General features: G+C 46.5%; 1 protein-coding gene across 1 annotated transcript in view; it reads left to right on the forward strand.

Moving 5' to 3' along the window:
* The window catches only part of SPPA (signal peptide peptidase), a 76,907-nt gene that overhangs the window by 25,632 nt on the left and 31,622 nt on the right, over nucleotides 1–19,653 (forward strand). Inside the window, exon 4 of the mRNA XM_086792949.1 lies at nucleotides 7,413–7,550. Coding sequence (XP_086649075.1) covers nucleotides 7,413–7,550 — 138 coding nt within the window. The remainder of the gene's footprint in view (nucleotides 1–7,412; nucleotides 7,551–19,653) is intronic.

Genomic DNA, 19,653 nt, shown 5'->3' on the forward strand with positions numbered 1-19,653 from the left:
TGGTGTCGTGCTCTACCCTCCTCGATGATGGCACGGAGGGTGAAGATGTGGTCAAGGGTAGAGTAGCTCCTCCGAAAGCCAGCCTGTCCTAAGGCTCTGCATCCCTGGCTCTCTGCAAATGAACTGAGCTCCGCCTCTAGCACTGATCCATAGAGTTTGGCCAATGTGTGGCCAATCATGATCGTCCTGTAGTTATTAGGATCAAGTGGATCTCCGGCTTTGAGGATGGGGGTGATGGTGTTGGTGGACCAAGAGGGTGGAAATCCTTCACAAAGGGCTCTATTGAACATGTAGGCTAGTAGGGGTGCTAGGGTATCATGGGCATGCGAGTTGTACTCCGCAGTGAGTCCCTCATGTTCTTGGGCTCGTCCATTGCGTAGTCTACGAATGGCCTTGAGGACCATGCCCTTTGTGAAGAAGGTGGTGGGGGTAGTGGTGGCTGATGGGGGATATGATAGAGGGAGCGTGCATAGGAGTGCCATGTGTCTGGGCAGGTGATAGTTGTGGGAGGGCGATGTTCTCGGAGTTTCCTCCATGCCTCTTTGCAGTTCGGCCCTAAGAAAAGTCGGTATAACTCATCCTCTTTCCGAGCATAGAACTCCCGTTTCTTGTGTCAGGCGAGCCGTTGAGAAATCCGTTGCGCTTGGCGCTTCGTGATTTGCCCAACCCGTACCTCATGCTTAAGACGGGAGCGTGTGGCCCGACATTCGTCATCATACCAACAGTTTTGGGGCATGGAACCGCAAGGTGGTTGGTGGTAGACCGCCGCGTGCAGATGAAAGAAGTTGTGGCGGATGTGTGGAGTATGGTGGCGAGTTGTGTTGTGAGGGTGGATAGGGGGGCACTAGGTTCCACATCCTGGAGTTGGCGGTAGATGTGGTTGGAGTAAACAAGGTCAAGCTCGTGATCAAAGAGGACCTGAGTGTAATGTGAGATGGGGGGAGGTGGTGGAGGGACGGGTGGTGTGCAGGTAAGAGTGAAAGAGAGGTAGGCATGGTCAGCTTCAAAAGGGGGTGGCGGAATGGAGAAGTCGGGGATAAGGTGTGCCAAAGCCGGAGATCCCATAGGGTAGTCCAGAGTGCTAGTACCTCATGAGAGAGGGAAGGAGGTGACGGCGACGGAGGAGGGCCATCGGGACATCCCGTTATAGATAACAAGACCATGTGCAGCTCCCAGCTCTAAGAAATATCTCCCAGACACTCTGACCTCCTCACGGTCCTGTGATGATCGCTGCAGCCCTGTGTCAGTGATGTCTAGCTCCTGTAGACTTATAGGGTCGTCTAGATTGAGTAGTGGGACGTGCTGACTTCCCATCCTGGTGTTGAAATCCCCGAGTAGGAGGAATTTCCCCCACTGTGAGAACTCCATGATATCCTCATATAATGGTAAGTACGGTGACTGGCCATGCTGTGCGGCGTAAGGGGAGTGGCGTGTTGCAAAATAACACACAACAATGTGGATGACTCTGTTCGCTGCTAAGCTGTAGCCGTACCCAAAGATATCGTGCATTCTCGTCCTTCCGAACGATGCTGAGAATCTGTCGGAGATGAGATCTAAAAAGGACAGCTACCCCCCCCCAGAGCCACGTACTCCTCCTGGTGTGCGGGTCTCGCCTCGAAAAGCTGACTCCCACTCATACCCAGCTATGTATGGTAAGCCCCTCTCAGGGCTTTGATGAATCTCTGTATAAAAAATGACATCCCTGCCTGTGAGAATCTCGCTCAAGCCTCTTGCATTTGACCACAACATGCCATTGCAGTTCCATACTGCCAACCCCAGGTGTTTGGTCTCATAGACCCCGCGTCCCTATTTGGGACGGCGCTCAGTGATAATGACTCTTACCATCTGTGTAGATAGCCCACTTGCCTGCTCTGCAGGCCTCATGAACAGTCACCATCGCCTCACGCCGGGGTGCCACCTGTGCTGGAGTGAGATCATCTCCCATGTACACCTGTGTGCCCTTGAGGGCAGCCTGCCTGTCTAAGAAGGCCTGTTTGCTGGTGGCATCAGGGAATCTAATGATGAGGGGTCGCTGTCGTGTCATATCCTTTCCTGCCCTCCATGTGTCTGCAGAAGGGGGGGGGGTGATCCCGTCCACTCCTATCATCTTGCAAAGTGTCATGGCATCCTCCTTTGGGGAAGCCCCCGCCTGTAGCCCCCGTACTCGCACATGGAGGGCCCTATCCTTCCTGCGTTTCTCCTCCTTGAGAGTCTCATGTATGATGCTCTGCGGGGGTTTGTGCTTCTTCATCACCTCCACCCAATCTTTCTTCATGGTCTGCAGTTCTTCCCGCAGGTTATCACTCGCAGCTTTCAACTGCTCCATGTCAGTCCTTAAACCCTCCTGAATATTCAGTTCCCCTTCCTCCACTGTGTGGTCCTTGACCGTAGCCTTTAGGGCTTCCATTTCTGCCCGGAGTTCCCCTATCATTGGGGCAGCTTCTGGCATTCCTGTTTGTTGCAGCTGGGTCTCTTTCAACATCTGAATCACCTCTTCCTGGTGGTTCACTTGGGCTGTTAGTTCTTCAATCCTGTTAATCCTGTTGTTCTTTCCTTGTATCTCCTTGCAGAGGCCTTCCAACTGTTTTTCTTGTTGGTTCAGAACCCTGTCCAGCACCTTCTTTTGTTCGCCCAGTAATTTCTTGGTGTTGTCCTCCACTGTCTTGATGTATGCCGCCAGCTCCTGTAGGTTCATTGTGTTATTTCCCCTAGTTGCTGCCTTGGGGGCCCAAGCAAGTGCGGGTGGCAAAAGGGAAGGCAGCGGAGGCGGAGGCGGAGGGGGAGCGCACCTGGAAGGCGGACACGTGGTGTACGGGTCGGAAAAGGGAAGGCGAGAGAGCGAGGGAGACCACCAGCGCTCAGCGAAGGAGCAAAGGTGTCACACCATGGACACCAGCGCACAGTGCGAGCAGCGAAGGGGGGGGGAGAGAGAGAGAGAGAGAGAGAGAGAGAGAGAGAGTCGCAAGGAGGGCTGTAATGCGACGTGATTCCATCGATAGGGTTTGAATTTTAGATGTGCAGGAAAACCAATCGTCGTTCTTGCATTGCCATGAAGTTTCTCTAGAGGCTCTCCCATTTGCTGTTGCATGCGCTGAAGCCCATCCTTTTTGCGGAAACTGTGCAATGCTTAGTGGGCTGAGCTTGCCACGTATCCAAGAGATATAAATATAGAGAGAAGATAGAGAGGAGAGAGAAGGGATAGGGAACTTTGCACAGTACACCACACTGAGCAGGGAACAGGCCCCGCCCCCTTTCAGGAATTTATTCAAGAACAATCCACGGCCTTACCAAGCCAAGATCAATACAACAATGAATACAAAGCAAACAAAAATGTTGATGTAGAAATCCGGGTCAGAGTCGATGTCGAGGCACAAGATCTCTGATGCCGAGCACTCATGGGGATGACCCACAAGAATCTCTCATGGGGCTAGTACCAGATCCAAAATCCAAATCCAATGAATCCAAGTCCAAATCCAAGATATATCCAAATCCAAGTTCACGTCCAGATCCAAGTTCAAATCCAAATCCAAGCAATGTGTGTAGTTGACAAAGCTTATCATATTCAATTGTAAGCTTGTTTGCCCAAGTTGGAGAAGGAGACAATCCACAAGAAAGCCTCTCAGATAGTCGATGTTGGCCAAAAAACAATGAAAGTAGTACTTCAGGTGGCAATGATGGTCAAGAGGTAGACGACATGTAGGTAGGTAGAGGTCGGCTTTGTTGGCGGTAGTGTCCAAGACAGCTGGTGGGGTGGCGCAGGCGGCTCCGCTCAGAAAGTGGCGGCAGAAGGAGGCGTTGGTACTGGCTGGTGTGACGACGGTAGCATCACACATGCTGTCGTTGCTGGCAGCGCTGGTTGGTTTGGTGTTGAAGGCGCTTCACGTGGCACAACTCGGTAGTGCAGGTAGCTGTCACCCACCTGTATTTGTGAGAAATCCCCAATCCAAAACCCTAATCAGCTTACAAGGAATTTTGTATCAAGAATTTTGAAGTTAATAAAACTTGGACATGTTGTCTCACCTAGCAATGCAGACTTCATGATGGAGCATGTTTTCTTTTCCAAGGAACCATGATTGGACATGCTTCTATTCCGAAATGGGAGAGCATAATATTGCATGCATGAATGGACATGCTTCCATCCCGAAGTGGGGAAGTATGATTGAACATGCTTCATAAGCATGATGGACTATGCACTCTTACCATTATGGGAGAGCGTATAGATGGATACAAGTGTATGGAACCGATGTTACTCACCTTAGGCACATGCACAATAAGCTGTTTGAAGATCTTGCATTGGATGCTGATTTTGAGAATGCTTGAACATTTAGGAATTCATCTTAAAGCATCGAACTTGTGCATAATACTGGTTGCTGATCTAGCGACTTGTATTTTGCAGGAGGTTAAGTATGTTTCTTACTTAAACTACTTTCAATTTTGATAGTTTTACAAGATATGTACCTTTTAAGTTGGAGGTCGATTTTGAGGCCTTTCCCTTCATCTTTTGGGAAAACAGAGGCTGGAATCGAAAGTAGAGTGGTCGAAAACTCCCCGGGCAAATTTTTTTAATTTTTAATTTTATTTTTTTTGAGGTGACGTGGCGACTCCCCAGGCCATCTCAGCAACTGTCTCTTCAGTTGTACATGCAAATTCATTTTAGAACTTGAGTTATAAGCATCTCTTTCTATTTTCCAAAGAGAGAAAGAGAACTAACTCTTTCTATTTGTTGACAAAGGAAAGTTTCCCATGCAACCTAACATGTGTAATCTTTTTCTATTTTGAACTAAGAAAGCTTTTTAGAAAGGAATTCACCTATAAAGGAGGTGATTCCCTTCATTTTAGAAGAGGAGAGTTCATGTAAACTTGTGCATTTTTGAGAGCAGGAAGGCAAGAAGACTAGCTTCTTCTCTACCAAGTGTAGAGAACCATTTTTCAAGAGAGAAGGCTATCATGTGAAGAAGGCTATCATTTTTCAAGAGAGAAGGCTATCAGGATACAACTGTGAGTTATCATGGATCGGTGGAGCCCATATAGAAACAATATAAAGGGGGGTGGGGATGTGGATGGAGTGCTAAGCCAAGATGCATCTCTATATGCTGAAGGGGTAGTACAAGCATGCTATGCAGATCTATGTCTAACTCCATCCAGTGCCATAAGAGGGATATAAGATATCATACATCGCCGATGCTGAGGCTGTGAATGGCGTGAACATGTTCCCTGAGTCTGAATGAAAGCGAGCTAGCCTCTCCTGTGTCTCCATCTGGTGTCTCATCCGGATAGCTGCTATCTCTCGGTGACGGAGTCGGGGTGCTCTATGTCTAGTCTGTCTAGGTTTCCTTCTGGTTCTCAATTCCTCTGCTCTCTGTGCGGTCACTCCACGTGGTACATCAGTTGGCACTGGCATAGCTCTCTGGAAGAAATCTGTGAGCTGGGACTGTCTCCCACCCCTAGTGGGAGCGGGTGTCTGGAGGAGTCTCTCTCGAGAACTATGAAGCTCTAGTAGTAGTTTGCCAAGCTGGTCCGAGGCCTCCATCAACTGATGTAGTGAGGAGTGCTCCTCAAACAATCCTGCTTATCTATCTCTGACCCCCTGGTGGGCTCTACATCTACATGCAAAGTGATCCTCAGTCTCCACCTCCTCGCGGCACAATCTGCATATCCGCTCGGCTCTGGGAACCTGTGCCACTCTCCCAGCCTCTATCTCTAGTTGATGTGATGAGACTCGTAGCTGTCCAATAGCAACGCGAGAGCTGTGTGGCATGTATACATCCATATACCGTGGTCGCTGTATAAACCCATCCCCTGAGATGCTCATAAAGTGGTCTCTGTAATACAGCATCTTCGGTGGTAGTGGGCTCTCTGGTGCTGTCCATGTCTCTTGTATGTAGTAGTGCTGCCATATGTCTTGTCTCATCACTCTGTTCCTCTCATTGAGAGAGAGGTGACCCCGTGGAGCAGACTGATCATACTGAAGAGGTGGCAACCGCTCAATGTCTATCCCATGATGTGAGAACCACTGTAGCATCTGTGCATACCAAGATCCAGTGTGTCCAGCCTCGGCCAGCTGTTGGAATGCCTCAAAAGCTCGGCGGGATAATCTCTCTGTGGGCATCTCCCTCATCCTGTATATAAAGGAGATCGTCTGGAACAATGCCTCCACTGCCATAGGTGGTGCAGCAAACTCAGCTTGAACAATGTCGTGCGGGATGGATGGTTTGCTGTGTATCATCCTCGACAGCATCAAGATCTGTGGTCTCTCCAGCTGTACCCATGTGGAGGCTGCAAGCCCTGGTGCCCAAACCGCTGCTGTATACATCAAGGCTGGTGTCACTAATGTATCAAAGAGCCCCGGAGGGGCTACAAATGCTGAATACTGAAATGACTTGATCAATGCTGAATTATGACTGATGTATTTATATATGCTTGAGGTACTGGTTGGCCAGCAAGACTCCTGTCGGCTAGCTCTGTACGTGGAATATTCATAGAAAAAATCCTTAAATGCTGCGCTTTGCTCCCTGCCTTGTCCTCATCTGGCTGACCTTCACTTGATCCTAAACAGCCTGCTGCCTAGGTGCCTGCAGGCTGCAGGCTGCCGACTGCTGATGGCTGATGGCTGCCGACAGGACACCAGAGCCCTCTATGCTACTTATGCTGATGGTGATGCTGCTGATGTTGATGATGATGATCCTAATGCTGGAGCTACTACTGATGCTGGTTCTGATGACGATAATGATGTTGATGTGATGCTACTGTTGAAGATGCTGATCGGATGCTGACTTAACTACTGACTAATCAGGGATTAAGAATGTTCATGCCGAAGATTAGCCATGGCACCGGTGTGCACGTGACATTCTACCGTGGAGGGTATGGTTAAGATCGACTTAGCTGGAATGGAAAAACTTGGCAAGAGGAGTTGCAGACCCCTCAATGGTTTGTGACCATGCTGTAGACTATTGATCATTTCCCAGTGGGAGTCAAGACGCGTGGTTGTAGCCCACTGTGTCATAGGCAGGTGACTGGCCACCATGGCATTCTTCTGTTGGTCAGATAGATGATATGCCAATCCCGTGTCATCCTCGTTGTAAAAGTGAGATCTATGTGGTCCAAGTTCATGACATTCTTCACATTGATTAGGACATTCTGAGTAGTTCAGTAGGTGGTCAGTTTTGTCACCTGTAATGCCAAAAGACAGCTGCTTTGCGGTAGCGACTCTTATTTTTCTGTATTTAAAGGGAATATTAGCATCCTTTATCCTAAATGACGCTTTATTTTTAATTATTTTGCAGTCTTTTTTGTTACATATTCTATTTTTGGTACTTGTGCATATTTTATACATAACGAACACATTTTCTTTCAAACATTTTCCTGTTTTGCTGAACATGGTATTCCTGTGTTAATTGTCTGGGTTGGTGCAGGCAAATTCATTGTGAGCTATATGACGGTTGGTGGAGAAAAGGAATACTATCTGGCATGCACTTGTGAAGAACTCTATCTACCACCAGGAGCTTATGTAACTCTGTATGGTTTGAAAGTACAAGCTACTTTTCTTGGAGGTCAGTGCTGTTCCTCTCTATGAGGAAAACAAACTGTTTTGTGTGTTTCCAAGTTTAAGTGATTGAATAAGTCGAAAGTTGAAGTACATTTGTAAGACTGCTATGCTTTTATTCTCAACACTATATGGGCACATGAAGAGCACAAATTGCACGCGTAACCGCTCGTGACTTTGATGAGCCATGCCATTAAATGTGACATGGTTTTCTTGTGATTTCTGAAAAAATCAAGCAAGGTGAAAGCATGTATAGGTGATACCACTTTTTTCACCTTTTGGTGGTACCACCAATAGCCCCGAAAAGGAGGGAAGTTTAGTGTTTTTAAAATTAGTAATATGGAAAATAGTGGGCCATCATAAAATTAATTGGGCCCCCCTCTTCAAAGCATGCGCCGCCCCCCTTCTCGTAATATGAAAAATAGTGGGCCATCATGAAAAGGATTGGGCCACCCTCTTCAAAGCATGCAATGATTTGGCACCCCCCTTCTCGTAATATGGAAAATAGTGGGCTATCATGAAAAGGATTGGGCCACCCTCTTTAAAGCATGCATTGATTTGGCCTGTCGCGCGCGCCCCCCTTCTCCCTCTACTCCTCTTCTCCCTTTGCTCCGTTCCTGCATTCCCTCTCACCAAGCGAGTTTCCTGCCCATTCATCCCTCTGCTGCCTCGCATCACTCACGGTTTCATCGTTTCACAGCCGTGCGCGCAGAGATGAGTGATCCCACCCCCAAGAAGAACACCCCCCCTAGGAGGTGCAAGAGACCCTTTGCGGATGCTAACTCAGTCGTGCAGACCCCTTCACCGATGCCAGAGCAAGGTGAAGCTTCCCAGACAACATGCGGCCCCCCAACAGAAAAGTCCGCTCGGAAAGGTATTGTGCTCCTCTTTCATGTCTGGTGCATGCACATATCCTTCTTACACATCTCCTCCATTGGCTTTTGTTTGCACATTGTTTCCCTGTCAATGCATGCTCCCCTTGAGAACTAACGTGTGCTTGTTCTCTTATTGACAACGTCATCTGAGTACCCCATCCTCTCCCGTTTTTGCTACTCAGCAGCTGAGTTGCATGCTGAGTACGGCTTGAGCATGGAGGGCAAGCTGCCCAAAGACCTTACTGTCGAGGATTTGCCACCTGAGGAGTGATTGACTGTCTTCAAAGTTTCCGAAAAGAAGAAGACAAAGGTCTTCCTGCATATGGTGCAGGATCACCTATACGACGCTTGCCGTCTTTTGTATCAGAAAGTGCACCAGGCTGTCCCCTCTAATGGGTAACTAATGACAAAGTTTGCTAGGGGGTTTGCCTTTGAGAATTGTGCAGCTGCTAAAGCTCAACCCGAAAGTCACAAGATTGCATGGGCTGTGGTGGGTTGTATGGTCTTAGAGAATGTGAAGGCTTAACGGGGAGGTTTGAATCGCAAAGTGAGCAAGTTTATGTCCGATTACGGTGTTTCTGTCTTATATGGACAAACAGAGCATGCTGTTGACTCCTACGCCTTGACAGTGTCTAATCACCCTGCAAAACCGACTGAGGTTGCATCCCAGCCCCTATACATAGAATGGTTAGGTAGAATTGTTGAAAATCTTGATGGGCAGGCCCATATTGCTGAAGCGAAGGTTGGTTCTGCTAAATTTGTCTTAGCAAAGAAGAGGGATTTGTGGCTATGCAATTCGGCCTATGTCCCGATTATAGTAGAGATGGAGAGACTTAGAGCAGACATGGAGATATTAAAAGCATCTCCCCTAGAAAATGAAGCTCTCATTTTGAAGAAGGAAGCTGAGATAGGAGTGCTGGAGAGGGTGGTCTCAGTGGCTTCTGGTGCTGTGACGTCTGTTGTAGAGATGCAGGAGGAGGTGTCCATTATGCAGGTACTTTTGAAAACTCAAGCATTTTTCTATGCTTTAAGTAGTGGTCCAAGCACTTGCAAGTGATATATGCACTTGCAAGTGATTCAAGCACTTGAAAGTGGTGTAGCATTTACACCACTTGCAAGTGCTTGTTTCACTTGCATCACTTGCAAGTGCTTAGAGGTCATCGAGTTCATAGACCACTCATAAGTATTTAGACCACTTGCAAGTGTGATACCACTGTAAGTGCTTACATCACTAGCAAGTGCATAGAAATCATGCAAGTTCTTAGAAGTTTAACAAGTGCTTAGACCATGTGAAGGTGCTAAGACCACTTGCAAGTGGTCATACCTGTCAAATCCCCACGGATCCCCTCGTGATCGATCTTGGTTCGAAACTCGAATCCTGCAAACAAACGAACAAACAAACAACAAAGGGGGTGCAGGCCTGACTCACCTCCCAACCATGACAGCCGTGGGCAAGCCCATAGTCTTGGCTGTCCCCACCGAGCCACGAGCTAAGCTAACTAGGTTGACGTACCGACCAATCTCCTCCTCACGACGTCCCATACCGCCACGAAGCTGCCCTCGCGGGCCTCGAGATTGCTGCCGGCCTCGGCTGCATAAAGCAGGTGCACGTCTGCACTAGATCCAGGCTCCAAGACCATAGAGCTCTCACAAACTTGCGAGACTCTCTATATCTCAATAACTAACCTTGGCCACCCTTTTATAGGCTCTTGGCCGGTCATCGGGCGTCCACACTTGGCCGCCCGCCCGTCCATACTTGGGTGCCCGCCCGTTAGTATATCCCTAACTCAGCTCGTCAATCAGCCTGCCTAGTTCCAAGCTTCCCCAAGCCTCGAAACTAGTCTTGCATGCGTATAGCACACGGTAGATACCCACTGTGCACATGACATACTGCCCTTCCTCTAAGAGCTCACTCCTGAGCTCACTAAAAAGCCAGGGTAATCTCTCTGAAGAGAAGTCAATGTCTCCCATGTAGCGTCCTCCTCAACACGATCCTTCCACTTGATCTTGTATTCCGTGATAAGCGTATGATGCAATCTTCGTTCACGAAATCCAAGAATCTTTTCAAGTTCGTGCGGAATAAATGTCATGTCCTGGACATCTATGATGTCTTGAGGAGTAACTAACTGATCTGCTCCACCCAGTACTTCCTTAAGTCTACTGACATGAAATACAGGATGAACTTTCACATGAGAAGGCAAATCCAATTCATATGCAACTGAACCAATCCGTCGTGTAACACGAAATGGTCCACAGTATCTAGGGGATAATTTCGGAGATCTACCTGTCCGTAAAGTCTCGAAATCTTTCGGAACTCGCAAATACACCATCGTTCCTTCCTAGAACTCTCTAGGTGAACGATGTCTAGTAGAATAAAACCTGTCTCGGTCTTGAGCACTTCTAATAGATTCCTTTGCAACTTGTAACATTTCCTGCATATCTTGCAAAAAATTACGTGCTGCATCATGCTGAAGTCTTGAGAATCCTACTGTAACAGGTGATCTTGGTTGAAAACCATACATAAGCATGAAAGGACTAAACCCTGTACTCGTATGCTTAGTACTGTTGTATGCAAATTCTAACATAGGAAGATAATTCTCCCATGAACTCTGTCTTTTGGATACATATGCTCGAAGCATATCCTCCAAAATCTGATTCACTCTTTCAGTCTGGCCATCGGATTGAGGATGATCTGAGGAACTCAAATTCAAAGTTGTTTCCAACTTCTCGAAAACAAGTTTCCAAAAGTCACTCGTAAACTTAGAGTCCCTATCACTGACTATGTCCTGCGGCGGTAACCCGTACAGTCTAAACAATTGCTCGATAAATTGCCGAGCTAATTGCGTAGCTGTAATATTCTTCCGGGTCGGTAAAAATCTAGCCATTTTTGTCAAGCGATCTACCACAACCCAAATAGAATCGTGGCCTTGATGTGTTCTTGGCAATCCGGTAATAAAATCCATGGAAATACTTTCCCACTTATTACCTGGGATTTGCAAAGGATGCAACAACCCAGCCTGTCTAAAGCGTTCAGCTTTATTTGCCTGACAAATTTGACACTTGAGAACATAATCTTCTACATACCCTTTTATCTTCGGCCAATAAAAAGTGTGTTTCACTAATGATAGTGTCCTGTGTACCCCAGGGTGTCCAGCAGAAGGGACGTCGTGACACTCCCTCAGAATCTTGGACCTAATGTCCGGGATCTGTGGTACACAAATTTTGTCATTACGGAATAGTAAACCATTCCGAATCATCCACTGACCTCCTGCAGCCTGAATAGTAGACTGCTCAGTCACCGAGTCTTGGTCAATCAATGAGCTCCCGTCCTGGATCTTCTGCCAAAATGGACCAAAATAACTATCAGTCCTGCAAAGCCCTCTCAATGACTGAAATAAGTCAGTAGAAATCTCGGTGAACGACAAAGTATTCACCTCTCTAATCCGACTAAGCGCATCTGCAGTATTATTCATGGACCCTTTTCGATAACGGATCTCAAAATCAAAATCTTGCATTAACTCTGCCCAACGAGCTTTCCTTCCTCTCAAATCATCCGCATCACACACATACTTGATTGACTGATGATCAGTCAATACCACAAACTTTGAGCCATATAAATAATGTCTCCAAACCTTGAGAGCATGAATCACAGCATAAAGCTCCTTCTCAAGGGTTGGCCAACGAGATTGAGTGTCGTCTAGCTTTTTACTTTCAAAAGCAACCGGTCTACCATCTTGAAATAAAGCAGCCCCGATAGCATAGTCACTGGTATCAGTTTCAAGAACATAAGGCCGACTAGGATCAGGCAATGCTAAGATAGGTGCTTCCTTGACTTTATCTTTCAAAAGTGTGAAGGCCATATCCAAATCGTTATTCCAAGTGATAGGCTGATTGGACTTACGTCCACGACCTTTCAATAAGTCGGTCATCGGTAGTGTGAGCTGAGAGTACTTCCGTACAGATTTCCGAAGAAAAACTACAAAACCGAGAAAAGAACGAAGTTGTTTCACTGTTCGCGGTGTAGGCCAATCCAAAACCTTCTGAACTCGGTCATAGTCAATGCTCAATCCATCTCTAGTGATCTTGTGTCCCAAGTAAATGATGTCGGTCATAAAGAACTCACATTTACTGAATTTAGCATATAGTCGATTCTGTCTTAAAATAGATAAGACAATCGTGAGGTGTCTGACATGATCCTCAAGAGTACGACTATATATCAAAATATCATCCAGGAACACCACCACAAATTTCCCCAAATGTTCACGAAAAAGATCGTTCATCATTTGTTGGAAAGTGGCTGGAGCATTGGTTAACCCAAAAGGTAATACGAGAAACTCGTAATGGCCATACCTAGTCCGAAAGGCGGTTCTTTCGACATGCCTTTCATGAATACGTATCTGGTGATAGCCAGTACGCAAATCTATCTTCGTGAAATATTTCGCTCCTGCTCATCGGTCAATTAGGTCATCTGATCTAGGGAGAGGATAACGGTTCTTAATAGTCAGCTTGTTCAATCTTTTGTAATCTATACACATTCTCCAAGTATTGTCCTTCTTTCTCCTAAGCAACACAGGTGCACCCCAAGGTGATTTACTTGGACAGATCTGGCCCATCCTCAAATAATCTTCGAGTTGTTTAGCCAACTCATCTTCCTCAGCTTGGCTCATCCTACAAGGTGGAATACTCACAAGATGAGCACCAGGGATCAAGTCAATACGATGATCTACTGCCCGTTCAGGTGGTAAACCCGATGGCAGTTCCTTAGGAAATACATCTTGAAACGAATCAAGTATCTTCTGTAATTCTTTGCTTTCAAACACACTTAATTCATTCACATCCATGGAAGGGATGAGAAAAGAAGAAAGTGGAATCAAGACACAATGAAAAGCGGTGTACAAAGAAGAATTCATTATATTTCCAAAATCAATTGTATTTACAAGAGGTCCCTGAGAGGGATGAATACAATCACCTAAAATACTATACTTGGTGTCCCTATGCTGAAAAGAAAAAATATGACTAGACCAATCTATTTGGACATCAAGAGTCTTAAACCACTCAATCCCTAATAACAAGTCTACATTTTCCAGATGCATAACATAGCATTCCAGAGTATCTTTGTAGTCCTGAATCTGGATTGGAAGCATCTCCACCTTGCGATCCCAAACTTGTCTGCCCGTAGGTAGACGTACCTCATAGGTATGGTCGCAGAGTGTCATATTAAGACTCAATTTCTGCACAAGTTTGTAGTTAACAAAGTTATGCGAACTGCCAGGGTCTAAAAGAATGTGAATTTTATGGCCATTCACTTCTCCATAAACTCGGAGAAGATCATGCATGCCAAATACCTTAGAATTGAACAGACAATCAGAACAAGTACTAGGGCGAGAAAGTACAGTAATTGACGTACCTGTCAAAGACAACTGGTTAGCTGCCTTTGGCTTGGGTCTTGCGTTTGACTTGGTACCCTTTTTCTTCGAGCACTCATTACGCATGTGTCCTTTTTCTTCGCAGATAAAACAACGTCCTTCCTTCTTGAGCTTCAAAGCTCTAAGGAGTCGTTTCTTCTTCGCTGGTGTCGAACTGGAATTCTTGGAAGGTTGGTCCGAAGACTTCCCCTCTGTCGTGTTAACCATAGGTGCGGAGAACTTTCTTTTATGCTTGTTCCCCTGCTCGGTAACGGGTTTCGACTTGGAAGAGACCATCGTATCATCATAGATACGAGCTGAATGAATAGCCTCGTCCAATGTTTTACATTTGTTATTTTTAACCTGTAATCGGTACGAGTTTGGTAAACCAGCTACGAAAAACCCCAAAAGAGTAGTGGGATCCATCTTTGTAGCTTTCATCTGCAAGTCACGAAACTTCTGGAGGTAGACCTCATAAGTGAGGTGCTGCGAGGTCATGGTCAAAGCTGAAAACCGGGCAACAACATCGTAATCATCCTCTTTCTTGAGGAATTCTTTCTTGAAAATGTCTTCAAATTGTGCCCAAGTCGTTGGCTTTGGGTTCAATTCCTTCCACCAAAGCAAAGCTTTGCCGGACAGGAAACCTGCTGCTAACTGTATCTTCTTTCCATCATTATATGGATGAAACTGAAAGTGAACTTGCCACTTGTGTAGCCAGGTGTCCACGATCTCCTTGGTTCGCTGCTTTTGCTCGCCCCCGAACGGTTCCGGAGTAATATTGGGGCCTAAAGCACAAGCCAAGGTATCCATTCCCGAGAAAGTAGAGAGAGTAGTGGTCAAGAGAGCGATGGAGTTTTGCAAAGCCTGCATCTGGGCTGCGATTTGGGCCTGACGTTCCGTTGAAGAAGCTTCGAGAGCTACTTTGAACTCTTGGAAATCTGATTTTGACACAAACTCGTCAAAAAGATCGGCATCGGTTCCTTTCGTAGCCAGCAAGCCTTCGCGTTCCACGAGGGGCTCCAACTCTGATTCTTGGGTCGACATCGTGAAGAGGGTACGTGGAGAGAAAATTCGATCTTTGCACAATGAAAGTGCGAACGAACTCGAGAGCTTGAGAGCTTGAGAACTTGAGAACTTGAGAACTCGAGAGATGTGTGGCAAGAAGCCCACTAGAGGGGTTTATAAAGGTTTCCCAAAAACCCAAAAAAATCTCGAAAAGCTATGCTTAGCTTTTGCTTTAGCTTTTGTGTTTTTTTTGGAATATATATATATATATATATATATATATATATATATATATATATATATATATATATTCTCTTTTCTAAAAAAAATAAACATCTTGAAACCTTTGAAACCTTGGAGGAGAGATGACTTTTAAATTTTTATAAAAAATTTAAACTTTAAAAAAAACGAAAGCTTGTAAAAAAAAACGTAAGCTTTACTTCTGTTTTTTTTTTCTCTCCTGGATTAACCCGTCGGCTATTTGCAGGCGTCACACGTCACACGTGCAGGGGTCGCTCGCCATCTTTGCTGCCGGCCTGCTTTCCAACGTCTGCGCCAGCCTGCTGTGTGTGGCCTGGGCACCAACTTGCTGGACGTGGACTGGGCGTCGGCTGCCTGACATGAGCGCTGGCCCGCCTGGCCTGGGCTGCCTAGGCTGCCTGCGCTAGGCTGCGTAGGCCTGGCTACGCAAGCCTAGGCGCCTGGCTACCTGGCTACGCAGGCCTACATGGCCTTAGGCGCCTGCCTACAGGTTTTCTTGCGGCCCAAAACGCACACCCGCCAGCAACAAACAACACCCGGCCAACGCACATAATCAGCCGGACGCTTCGCACTCTCTCTCTCTCACTCTCTCTCTCTCGTTCGTTCAAGGAAAAGCAACGAAAAGCATCATGCTTTTTTTTCTTTTTTTCTGTTTTCTCTCCCTGCTAGTTATGCGTATGCACAACAAAACAGGCCTCTTCTTTGCAAAGCAATCAACCCTACTCAACCTACCATCTCCCATCAATATGGGGTTCTTTGATGAAGGAAAAACACATACAAAATCTGAAAACTGCAGTATGCACAGAAAAAACAGCAAGCTTTTTTAACACATACCGTTCTTCGACCTCCTCTTCTCTACCTACCGACTTGCTCGTTCACGAGGTATGCTCTGATACCACTGTCAAATCCCCACGGATCCCCTCGTGATCGATCTTGGTTCGAAACTCGAATCCTGCAAACAAACGAACAAACAAACAACAAAGGGGGTGCAGGCCTGACTCACCTCCCAACCATGACAGCCGTGGGCAAGCCCACAGTCTTGGCTGTCCCCACCGAGCCACGAGCTGAGCTAACTAGGTTGACGTACCGACCAATCTCCTCCTCACGACGTCCCATACCGCCACGAAGCTGCCCTCGCGGGCCTCGAGATTGCTGCCGGCGTCGGCTGCATAAAGCAGGTGCACGTCTGCACTAGATCCAGGCTCCAAGACCATAGAGCTCTCACAAACTCGCGAGACTCTCTATATCTCAATAACTAACCTTGGCCACCCTTTTATAGGCTCTTGGCCGGTCATCGAGCGTCCACACTTGGCCGCCCGCCCGTCCATACTTGGGTGCCCGCCCGTTAGTATATCCCTAACTCAGCTCGTCAATCAGCCTGCCTAGTTCCAAGCTTCCCCAAGCCTCGAAACTAGTCTTGCATGCGTATAGCACACGGTAGATACCCACTGTGCACATGACAATACCTTTTGCAAGTGGTCATACCACTTGCAAGTGCTAAGGCCACTTGTAAGTGTTCATGCCTTTTGCAAGTTCTAAGACCACTTGCAAGTGTTCATACCACTTGCAAGTGCCTAGGCCACTAGCGAAGTTCAAGACCACTTGCAAGTGTTTATACCGCTTTCAAGTGCTCATACCACTTGCAAGTGCTTAAAACACTAGCAAAAGCACAAAGCACATACAATTTCTAAGACCTTTAACAGGTGCTTAGAACACTTGGAAGAGCCACTTGCAAGTGGTTGCATCATTTGCAAGTGCTTAGACCACTTTCAAGTGCTTAGACCACTCACTGGTGCTTAGACCTTAGGGCACTGCACAGACCATTGATAGGTGCTCAAACCACTTATACATGCTTGAAAGTTCTGATGGCTGGTTGTTTTTCATTATGTGCAGGCTTCGGTTGAGGAAATGGAGCATGTGTTATGTGAGCTGAGGAGACAGGCCTCCTTCGTGAAGGAGGCATGCACTTTCTTGAAGAGAGGGGAGAGCCCTTCTAGTGCCTACCCCGCCTTCCAAGTCTGTACTAGGTGTTGACACTGTCCTCATTGGTGGATCTTGTGTGGCCTATGGCCAGCTGCTGTCAAGCAAACATGCGGCCGGCGTTTATTATCTGCCATGTGCCCACAAGTATCACCCCTTTTGCTTTTCCATTGTCTGTGCGACTGAGCCCAAGTGCATTGTTCCGGACTGTTCGCGGGAGATACCACTTGTAGCAAGATGTTGGGCACTTGGGAATGCATATGAGGAGTCCATAGGTAAGGCATGCCTCTTTCATAGGACAGGATTCATGCTACTTTTGATATGTACAGTAATTGTCTGTTATGTCTCAGGTGAGCCAGAGGCTGGCAAGGGGGTGGACCCAGCCGCTTCCACCTCATCCATGCATGATGTGGACGCTCCCTTCGACCTAGACGCCTTGATGATGAAGTACAAAAACTTTGAGGGTTGTAGTCTTTCTGCTGAAAAAACTGATGTGCTTGGTGATGGAGGCATCCTGAGGGAGACACCTGGTTCTGAGATCACAGAAGGTAATTTTGGTTGCTGTAACATGTTCTCCTCAGACATGATTATCCATGATCATTGTGATCATATTAACTACCTATGCTCCTAACTTGATTTCCTATTGCTATCCCAGGTACTGATGTCATTAAGACATTAAGTCATTTTAGTGTCTAACTGGAGAGCCAAGCCGCGTCGACAAAGGTGTACATACTAAAGAGGAGTTGGACCCAGATATGGAAGAGACCCTCCAATTTGTTGCAGGAGAGCCGCAGAAGAAGAAGAAAAGGCAGGTGGAGGATGGGCCTCTTCGGGACCCCAAGAAAAGTACTAACCCAATTTTTCCCAAAGCCCGAGCTTCTTGCTTCTTGCAACTTTGTAGCTTTTTGCTCATGCAAGTCGCATTATTTTGCGGCAATATAATATATAAGTCCTTTGTCTCAGTGTCTGTGCGTGTCTTGACCATGTTAATTGTTGTGCATGTAGTTAAAATTCAAGTTGTTGGCTCGAAAACCCTACCACCCACTGATGAGGTAGAGCACATTGAGCACTGTCCTGCACGCTATCAGTTTTGACGCTTCAATGACTCTCGAGACCTGGCAGTCGTTGTTGACTTCAACAAGGTTCTTTTGTGCGTGCACGATAAGAGCAGGACAGAGATTCCCCCAAATGTCTCAACGCTGTACTTTTCCAAAGTCTGTGAGGATGAGAACATCACCTATTACGTACAGCAGGACGCAGAGGTGTTCTTACTTGCGTTGAGTCAGGTTGCAGAGGTATTTGTGTGGACCTCCCATAGAGGTAGGGAATTGGAGACAGCCATGGATAAGTGCTTGCCTCAAGCCAAGAAATGCATGAGTGGATGGCTGTTGCAAACCGCTTCCCATGTTGCACTTGGCGCTTTGATAATCCTCCTAGGCCAATGTTCTTGAAAAACCTGGATACCTTCTGGCATCTTTTCCCGAAATTCAATAAGACAAATACACTTGTGCTAGATGACTCATTGTATAAAATGTACTCTAATGATCCTGCATGCTATGTGATCCTTCCTGAAGTGGAGAAGCAGACTAAGGGGCAATGGGAAAATTTTCTGAAACAGGATGTGGCTGACTTTGCGTTGCAGTGGGCAGAAAGTGCTGACAGAGCAAAAACTGTCAGAGAGTGCCCTTTTGATGTCAGGGATGATGCCTTGCAACGGTCGAATTGGAGAATCGTGCGGAACAATGTTGAGGAAATGAAAGAAATTGAAGCCCCCACGTTGCCGAAAATTACCTCCAACCTGGATCCTAAAGAAAGAAAGTATAAGCGTCCAAAGAGTAAAACAGCAAATTAGAAGTGCTTTTGTTGGCATTTTTCCCATTGTACAGAGGATTGTCTGTAGCCCCTTCACTACCATGACACCATGCCCTTACTGTGTAGCTTAATGTACTCTGACATCGTGCCTTTATTGTGTGGCTAACTTCCAACACTCCTTGACATATATACAAACAAAAATGGTTTTGACCTTGGAACGATTTTGTGTCGATCTGGTGTCATTTTCTTTAGTTTATACTGTGGTTGCATTTTGTGGACTCTTAAAAAAGTGATGGTCTGAAAGTGCTTGTCTAGTTTATACTGTGGTTGCATTTTGTGGACTCTTAAAAAAGTGATGGTCTGAAAGTGCTTGTCTAAGTACTGAAGTGCTTGTCAAGTGGTTTAAAAGTGCCGGTCTAGACACTTAGAGTGCTTGTCAAGTGGTTTGAAAGTGCTTGTCTAGGTATTGAAGTGCTTGTCAAGTGGTTTGAAAGTGCTTGTCTAGATACTAAAAGTGCTTGTCCAGGTACTTAAGTGCTTGACAAGAATTTCTCAAGTGGTCTGAAAGTACTAAACATGTGCTTGTGTAGGTACTAGAAAGTGCTGGCTAACTGCTGGTTAGGTAATCTGAAAGTGCTTGTCAAGGTGCTTAAAGCGCTTGAAGTGGTCTGGAATGCTTGTCTAGGTACTAAAAGTACCTGAGAGGTGCTTACCATGTGGCCTCCAAGTGCTTGTCAAGTGCTTGTGTAGGTACTTCAATTGTTTGGGAAGT

The sequence above is a fragment of the Cibotium barometz genome, chromosome 58 (assembly GCF_041138505.1).
Source record: "Cibotium barometz isolate CiBa-2024 chromosome 58, ASM4113850v1, whole genome shotgun sequence".
Taxonomy (NCBI): Eukaryota; Viridiplantae; Streptophyta; class Polypodiopsida; order Cyatheales; family Cibotiaceae; genus Cibotium; species Cibotium barometz.